We start from the raw sequence: 8,878 nt of genomic DNA on the forward strand, positions 1-8,878 counted from the left end.
AGGCAACGGCACAAAGGGAAAGTAGAAAGAGGGGCCAGGGAGGCCCAGGCAGAGTTAGATGTAATCCAATCCAGTACCTGAGGGGGGGAAAGGGGGGTGGCGAGCTTGGGATATGGCTGTCTGAGAAGGCAGCAGAGCAAGGAGGGAGGAGAGAAAGGGCATTGGTTAGGGAATGTAATTCAAACCAGAACCAGAGTCATCCTGGTGACGTCTGGGAGTTAGGGTGACCCCCCCAAGAGAGACAGGAGACACACGGCAGGAAGATAATAAGATGCCCACACTGACATCAAGAGGCGGAAATGGCCCAAGTGTCAGGGTTCCAGGAGGAGAGGGCCCAGAGAAATGGGCCCTGCCCAAACCAAAGGAATCCTCCGCAGCGGGGGCCCAAGACCAGAAATGCCATGAGCACAGTGCAGGCCTAACCTACAAAGGGTGCAGAACCACCTTCCAGTGCCTCCTGCCACACCTCCAGTAGTCAGACATGACGTCCTGCAGAACCTCAGCTCCCTCTAGTGGTCACAGCTCCCCAAAGGGCAGCCCTAACTGCTGGGGAGCTGCCCCCCTCCCCGCCCCATTCCCCTTCTTGGTAATCCCTCAGGTGGGCATCCACCGTCGCTGAAGAGAGACAGGGTCCTCTAGCCATATGCTGGCACCCTGTGCACAGCCTGACCCAGAGGAAGAATCTTCAGGCCTCCCTCAGACCTTCCTCTCATGTACCTGATAACACTACCCTCCCCAGTTCCCCCATCTTAAGGGGGTGATGACCAAACAGCCTAGCTCTGTCCCAGAACTAGCCAGGATTTACAGGATGGGGCTGAGTGAGGGAACTGGCCCAGGAGGTCCCCGCCTGCGATGGTATCAGGACTCCACCCGGGCTATCCCACTTGTTAGGTCAATCCCGACTCGCCCCCCTGGTGCGGGGGCGAATGCACTCCGTTAGGTTAGGTTTTCAGTGGCTGCTTTTCCCTTCAACTAAGGCACCTCTGGGTGGACTCAGCCCCTCTAACTTTCTGGTTAGCAAATTCACTGCTAACTATTTGTACCACCCAGGGATCCAGACCCCAGGTTCAGAACACCAAATACCCGCTGGTCCGGGGGCTGGCAGGGGTAGCTGGGTCCCACGTGGCCCTCCCTAGCCCGGCTGTCCAGTTCTACCATTCCCGGCTGCTCTGCCTTCTCTCCCCCTGTCCTCAGAGACTAGAGCACGACTCTTCAGACACAACCATGCACTGTGATTCAGACTTTAATGGTGTTCTCAATGCCACAGGTGGTGCCAACTGGGACGTGGCACAGGGGGGTGAGGCATTGCTCTGGTGCAGCTGGAGGGAAAACGGGGACCCTAGGGCTGGGGAGAGGTTGACGGGAGGGGAGTCCCCCAGGCACACAGCCCCACCCCTGGGCCAACCCAGGCTTCTTTTAAGGATGAGCTCACACAAAGGAAGTTCTAGCAAGGCCCTTTTCTGCTACCCTTCCCACTCCAGCAAGACTGCCCACCCCAGGTCAGCCTGGGGTGACACAGACACACAGTCCTTTCAGACCAGGCCAAGCGTTCGGTCTTAGCGGTATGAGGAGATAATGAATGGACATACATACATCATACATACATACATCATACATACATGCGTACGTACATACCAGGCGTGGTCACACACCCAGCACTTAACATCCACCCCAGTCCTGTCCTCATGTGCAACACGGGAAGCTCCTGGAGCCAGCGCAAAGCACAAGTTCACACACGGTGCCACTCGCGTACCCTGGGCACACTGACCCTGACGCTCCCGGCACAGACCCTGATTGTTCGTCCACAAACTCCCCTTGTAGTCCTCATCCCACATCCAGGTTTCTTTCGAGGAGAGAGAAGAAAGGAAGGCAAAGTGGAGAATGTGGAAAACCAAAGGGGGCGGGGGGGCGCAGAAAGGAGAGCGCAAAGACAGCATAGTGTCGGGCAAGCCAAAGAGCAGGCGGGCAGCTAGGGTCACCAGGGGCGTTCCGGGCTCCCTGGGGCTCAGGTATCTCAGCGGGTGAAATATCACAGATCAAGACAGGAAGAGAGGGGTTCACAGGATGGAAGAGAAGCTCCGCGTCTCCAGGCAAGAAGGGGGATCACAGCACGCTGGGATTGCGGAAATTATGTCCGGCGAAGCGCGCCTCGTCCCCCAGCTCTTCTTCGATTCTGAGAGAGATGAGACAGGAGACCGTCAGGTAAGCGGGAGGCTTCTGCTGCCCTCTCTGGGAGCCCGCCAGCTGGCACGCTTCACCACCACCTGCCCGTGTCCAAGGATCAGCACCCCTGCTTGCCCATGTGGCCTCTAGTCACTCAGGCCTTGAATAGCAAATAGTTACTGTTACCAAGGGACCCTAGTGGTGTGTTGGTTATGTGTAGGGCTGGTAACACAAAGTCAGCAGTTCAAAACCACTCCCCTGTTCCATGGGGGAGAGATGAGGCTTTTTACCCCCATAAAAAAGTGCAGTCTCAGAACCCCACAGGGGCAGTTCTACCCTGCAGTTGGGAGTTGGCATCTCCTCACTGGCAGTGAGTTTTTTGTTTGTTTTGGACATACTGTTACCAGGCTGTGGGCACTGGAGATGAAATGGTGGTTAAACAGGGTTTTTAACCCTCGGGGCCTGTGAGTTCCCTCCCAGTCCCCCGCCTCCCTTACCTCATAAGCTGATTATACTTGGCCAGACGCTCAGAACGGCAGGGGGCACCAGTCTTGATCTGAAACATCCCCAAAATAAAGCAGCTCAGGGGTGGCCAGTGCACCCGCCAAGAGGCAACATAAACCTTGAAATTCCCCGAAAGAGAGCCACAACCCTCCCCACCCCCCACCCCGCCTTCCACTCACTGGGCGGCCCCACTCACCTGTCCTGTACACAGCCCCACAACCAGGTCGGCAATGAACGTGTCCTCCGTCTCTCCTGAGCGATGGCTCACCATGACCCCCCAGCCATTCTCCTGGGCCAGCTTACACCTGCATCCAGACACCCACACTGAGCCCCCAGCCCAGGGTCTCACCGAGCAGGAGCAGGCTCTCGCTCTTCCCAGCCGACAGTGACACTGGTCTAAGTCAAGAAACAATTCTAGAGGGAGAGGGCGCTGCGAGGGGAGCAAGATGTGAGCATGGGCATCCCGGGGCAGGACCGGGCAGCGGACAGCACTTGCAAAAAAGGGACCTGAAGCAAAGTGGCCGAGAAGGAGAGCCATGGGAGTCACTCACGCCTGGATGGCTTCAGTGACCGAGCCGATCTGGTTGACCTTCAGCAAAAGGCAGTTGCAGGCCTTTTCCTCCACGGCCCGCTCAATGCGCTTGGGGTTGGTCACAGTCAAGTCATCCCCCACAATCTGGATCCCGACATTGGCTGTGAACTTGGACCAGGCAGCCCAGTCATCCTGGTCAAAGGGATCTTCGATGGAGACCACTGCCGGGGAGGAGGAACGGAGGGTTTCTGTATCAGGCAGTCACCACCCTGGCCCTGCCCTTTGATTCCTCACTGAGCCTCCCCACCTTTGCTCCCATCCCGAAGGGAGCCGTGTAGTCCCTGAAACCTTCCAAGAACAAAGGCCTGGAACCTGCTGCCCAGCCTGCCCTTGTGTTTCTCTATTCTGGGAGCCTTTCCTCATTGCTGATCCAAATCCTGCCTCCTGCAGTGTGTTTCACCTCCTTCTTCTGTTCTGCCTTTAGCAGGGAGAGCCTTGGTACACGTGGAGCAGGTGACCCAGTTCATCCTCAACCTTTCTTTGCGATTCACACATCAGCCCCAGACCCTTTCTAGGGCTGATCCCATCGAGGATACTGAAGCGTGCTAGTTACACACCTTGCTGAGCCCACTCATCCTTTCCCCATCACAATCCAGGGAGCTTCAGCACCCATGGATCTCCGTTCCAAACCAAACCTAGTTTCTGCCCCTTCACCCCATGCCTGATATTCAGGTTCTTCTGAGGGCACTTCCACCTGGCCCCAGAGTCAGCAGCCCTGCCCCCGGCCTCTCTCGCAGACTCCCAGCCCTCACCAGGATAGTTCCTGACAAAGTCCTGGTAGAGGGACCCCAGCTGGTCCCCAGCGATGCATCGAGAAGGATCGGGAGGAGACTTGAAGTCTAAGTCATATTTGCCATCCCGATAAAACTCTGAGGCAGCGACATCCATGCCGATGACGATCTTCTCTGTGTAGCCCGCCTTGTCGATGGCCTCCTTCACCAGCTCCAGGGCTAGGGGTGGAACAGAGAGACGATAAGCGGGAGGCCTGGAAGGATGAAGGCAAAGGCAAGACCGAGCACAGGTGGAGGACTGCTGTTGGGCTGAGCCTGGCTGAAGCCACTGGGTTATCCCCAGGTCTAGGTGGGGCTGGCCAAGGCTGCTCCTAGGCAGTCAGAGAGGACTCTGTTGACAGGGGTTGGTTTGGGTTTGAATTGGCTGTCATGTATTAAGGGTTGTGTCAACCAGAAGGAGCGCTGGCAGCACGGTGGGTTAAACAGACAACTGCTAGCTTCCGCGTCGGTAGTTCAAGGCCATCAACCACTCCTTGGAAGAAAGACGAGGCCGTCTGCTCCTGTGAAGATGTGCAGTCTGGGAAACCCTGGGGCACACTTCTGTGCTACCTACAGAGGGGCTGTGAGGTAGAAGAGGGTCCAGGGCAGTGGCTACCTCAGCTATGAGTCTGACATATAAGGGTTCCTTTAATGTTCACCAGGAGCTGCCATCAAGCCAGCCCTGGCGCACAGCACAGCCGGCTGAAACATTATCCACTTCTGTGCTACCCATGGATCTGTTTCAGACTGGACTGGGGAGAACCATAGGCTTTTCGTCGATTGGTTTTTGGAAGCAGATTACCCGGCCTCTCTTCCTAGTCTAATTGCATCTGGAAGCTCTGCTGACACCTAGTCAGCATCGTTGCAATACCCAGGCAGTGGGTGGTGGCAGTGCACTGGCTAGGAATCACACGGGGATCTTCGAACCCTGCCACCAAACCACCTCTGCCCCCTGGGGGTATGGTTGTTATCCCCTTCCATAGCTGGAACAAAGCAGAGAAGGAAGTCAGGTTGTCTGCAAGTAACTCTTCCTACTTAGAGGCAAACCCGGGCAATTTAGCCTTGGAATTTAAACTCGTAGCCACACCCTTCATGTGCTCCTTTGAGACAGAAAAACTAGGGGACCTAGAGGCAGAAGAAGTTGGCTTGAGACGGGGAGAGATTTAGCATGGATTCCCCAGAGATTGGCATGATCTCATCCAACAGGGAATCCCATAGAACTAAAACATGACTGCACCCCACAGGTCACCTAGACCACCTCCCAGTATCTCAGGAGCTCCCCTGAGAACTGACAGGTTGCTAACTGATCGGACTAGGCAGGCACAAGCTCATCGGGGCCTGGATGTGAATGATGGCTGGTTTTCTGGTACCTCTGAGAACTGGAGGCTCTGGCACCCCACTCCTCCTCCTCAGAACTTGGTGAAGGGGTGGCCTCTCCGGATGTCCCTGGGAAGAGTCGGGGCTCTTGGGCTTACCTTCGCTGTTCTCCAGGATATTAGGGGCAAAGCCACCTTCATCCCCCACATTGGTGGCATCTTTGCCGTATTTGTCCTTGATGACCCCCTTGAGCGTGTGGTAGACTTCCGCCCCGAGCCGCATGGCATCCCGGAAGCTCTCTGCACCCACAGGCAGGATCATGAACTCCTGCATGGCCAGCTTGTTCCCAGCGTGCGAGCCGCCGTTGATCACGTTGAAGGCCTGTGGAGGCGCAGGAGGCCAGAGGCAATGGCCTTCCCTTTCCAGCCTGGGAGTGTCAACCCCAGATCCGACAGCCATGCCAACCCCCAATCTGCCCCAGCGCCCCACACCCCAGCAAGGGTTACGTGCTCTATCCTTTCCCACCTTCATTCCACCCTCCAGGCTCTCCCACTCCCTCTCTCCCCGCACCCCTGGGACAGGCACCAACACAGCAGAGTGCTCACCGGCACGGGCAGGATGAGGTCTGAGTTCCCGGCCAGCTGAGCAATGTGGCGATAGAGGGGCAAATCCCGCTCGGCCGCCCCCGCCTTACACACAGCCAGGGACACACCCAGGATGGCATTGGCCCCAAACTTGGCTGTTTAAAGAAGAGAGGACTGAGCAAAAAAAGGCCCCCTTCTTTTAGCCCTTGCCTCCACCCATGATCCCCAAAAGGAGCTAATAGAAGAGATCTCCCTCCCCACCCCTGCAATGAGCCCTTCTAGACATCTGTGCATCTCATGCATTCTTCCCTACAAATAGCAGGGGGGGTGGGCAAAGGGCAAAGAACCGACCTCATGTTAAGAAGCCCCAAGAAGCGACCAGAGACAACCCAACACCAGCTCTCTCCTCTTTACTCGCAAAGAAACTATTCTTTGTCTCTACCACGACTGCCTCGCACTGCACTTCAACTTTGGGAGGTGGGAGCAAGAAGGACAAGGCCACTGGCAGCCCTCCCTGAGGAAGTCCCCACAGTGCTGGCCCCTCCAGTCCTGTCTGCTCTTTCTCTGCCCACCCCATACCCACCCCCTTCTCCCAGTTCCTGCTTACATTTGTTCTCGGTGCCATCCAGCTCCAGCATCAGGTTGTCCAGTTTCTCTTGTTCCACCACAGAGAGGCCCTGTGGACACAGCTCCCATGACGCAGGGCCAAGATGGAGGCTGGGCCCAAGGGCAGGTCTCCCATCGGCACACAGGCTCCCATTCAGCCGGGGTCCAACCAGATCCCTGGGGCAGGGCCTATCTGAGTGAGAGACCCTGAGTCCTGTGTGGGAGCAGGGGGCAGTAGGGGACCTCCTTCCCCATCCCAGGAACCAGGACTCCCCCAAAGTGGCCCTTCCCCTTCCCTCCCCCTCTCAACCACGATTCCTTCCTGGCCCTGGGCCCTGCCCTCCCCAGCAAAGAGAGGGTCTCACTGAGTTGACGAGGGCTGGAGCAATGGTGGAGTTGATGTGGTCCACTGCCTTCAGGACACCTGAGGAGAGGCAGGGGGGTGGATGGCCAGGCTAGGAGAAGCCCGCGCGGGAGGGGAGGGGAAGAGAGAGCACACTGGAAAAGGGCTGGGGACTTCCGGGGTTCACCTTTGCCTAAATAGCGCTGCTTGTCACCGTCCCGCAGCTCCAGGGCTTCATAAATGCCAGTGGAGGCTCCGCTGGGCACTGCAGCCCGGAACAGACCTGCCAGAGGAACGTGGACTGAGGAGGGCACTACCAGGCCAGGAATTACTTCTGCCTTCCAGCCATCTCCCCGCAAGGCTCCCTTCACACGTGTACACACACACACGTACACAGCCGAGAAGATACAAGCAGTGATCTCTCCCACAAGCGCAAATGAGGGCCCACAGAAACACACACACAGCTGCACCTGCAGAGGCACCCCAGCGGGGGTCTGTCTCATGCCAGGACACAGACCTGCCCATTCTGTCCCGTCCCCCCAATGAGGATCCAAGCCTCTCCCCCCCCACTCCCCAGGCTGTGAGCAGACAAGCACCCATGCATTAGCTAAGTGGGCTCCCACCCAGGCCAGTCTGAGTCCAGCATGTATGTGTGCGTGTGCGCCCCAAGGTCCGTGCCCCACCGTTACCTTTGGCAGTAGAGAGATCCACCTCAACCGTGGGATTCCCACGGGAGTCCAGGATCTCCCGGGCCCAGATCTTTTCGATCGACATGATGCTGGAAATCTCCTTGGGTGGAAGGGGCTGAAGGAGAAAGGCAAGAGGCTTAGAGGGGTGGAGCCTGGCAGCAGTGGGCGGGGCGGGAAAGAGGTTACTGCAGTGGGCGGGGAGGAGCTGGCCGCAGTCTTGGGCAGCAGAAGGGATCTCCGTCCCTCCCCCTCGGGCGGGAGGCCTGGGAGAAGGTCACGCCAGTGAGGAGGGGGAGGTCATTGCCAGGGTGAAAGGATGCGATGGGAACACCCTGTAGGGAGCAGGAGCAGAGGGTCCCTCATCCGCCTCCTCAGCAACTTGGGCAGCTAGCTCCTGTGGACGCTGCTGGGGTTCCCCCAGGTCTTCTCAGAGCTAAGCTGGCATTTCTCCTTGGAGCCAGAAAGAGCAGGGGGCTTCCGGCCGGCCCGCAGGACCAAGGTCCTCCATCCCACCCCACACTTCACAGCATCCTGCAGCCCAGCCGACAGTCCAGGATCCCTAACCCACAAAGGTGTGTCCCTTCTCTTCCCAAGAGGTGGTACCGAGAGGAGTCTGGGGAGACCAGGAGACTGGCCTGGGCTGGGGGTTGTGGGGGCCAGGGAGAAGGGCTCCTGTCCTCTCTCACTCCTTCTCAGACAACCGCCCCCCCCCCCGCCCCTCCCGTGGGAAGCTGGGAGGAGGAAATGGAAAAGCCAGGAGAAGGGCCGACTTAGGGGGAGGGAGGGGACGTCTAGAAGTCTGAGGTGCAGAGGATGGGTGAGGGAAGCCATTCCACCAAATCCGAAGCCAAGGGGGGCTCGCCCCGATACACACACAGCCCCCACACACCGAACTTAAGCCAGGGGCCCAGAGCGCGGGCAGAAGGGCAGGCAAGGGTGGAGAGGCGGCTAGAGGGGAACAGGTGCGGGGAGGGCTGGCTCCTAAATGGGGAGGGGGCTCCCGCCCGAAAGCCGGAGGGGTCCGCGAAGGCCGGGAAGGAGGCGCGGTGACCCAGCAGGTGCGCAGCGCAGAGGCCTCGAGAAGCGCGGGGGTCTCGGGGCGGGGAGGGGCGGGCAGGGGGCCCTGGGCCTGGGCTTCACCTCGGGGCTGCAGACCGGCCTGCGGCGGCGGAGGCGCGGCGAGGACGGGAGTGGCGACTACGGCGGCGGCTGCAGCTCCCGGGCGGCGGGGGGCGGAGGGGGGCAGGCGCCGATAGGGCCGGGCGGGCGCATGTGACCCGGAGCCCCCGATGAGTCAGGAGCCGCCGGCT

The 8,878-nt window shown here is 58.8% G+C and overlaps 1 protein-coding gene across 1 annotated transcript; it reads right to left on the minus strand.

The window, feature by feature from the left end:
* Positions 1–1,235: 1,235 nt before the first annotated feature.
* ENO2 (enolase 2) lies at positions 1,236–7,674 on the minus strand. The gene is made up of 11 exons (XM_075553127.1): positions 7,569–7,674; positions 7,067–7,162; positions 6,902–6,960; positions 6,538–6,607; positions 5,952–6,085; positions 5,505–5,727; positions 4,012–4,209; positions 3,219–3,420; positions 2,864–2,972; positions 2,661–2,719; positions 1,236–2,173 (listed from the first exon to the last, which is right to left on the minus strand). Exons 1-11 carry the CDS (start codon positions 7,651–7,653, stop codon positions 2,104–2,106), a joined length of 1,305 nt encoding a protein of 434 aa, XP_075409242.1. The 5' UTR covers positions 7,654–7,674; the 3' UTR covers positions 1,236–2,103.
* Between the last annotated feature and the right edge of the window lie 1,204 nt (positions 7,675–8,878).

This window comes from Tenrec ecaudatus, chromosome 6 (genome assembly GCF_050624435.1).
Source record: "Tenrec ecaudatus isolate mTenEca1 chromosome 6, mTenEca1.hap1, whole genome shotgun sequence".
NCBI classification, from domain to species: domain Eukaryota; kingdom Metazoa; phylum Chordata; class Mammalia; order Afrosoricida; family Tenrecidae; genus Tenrec; species Tenrec ecaudatus.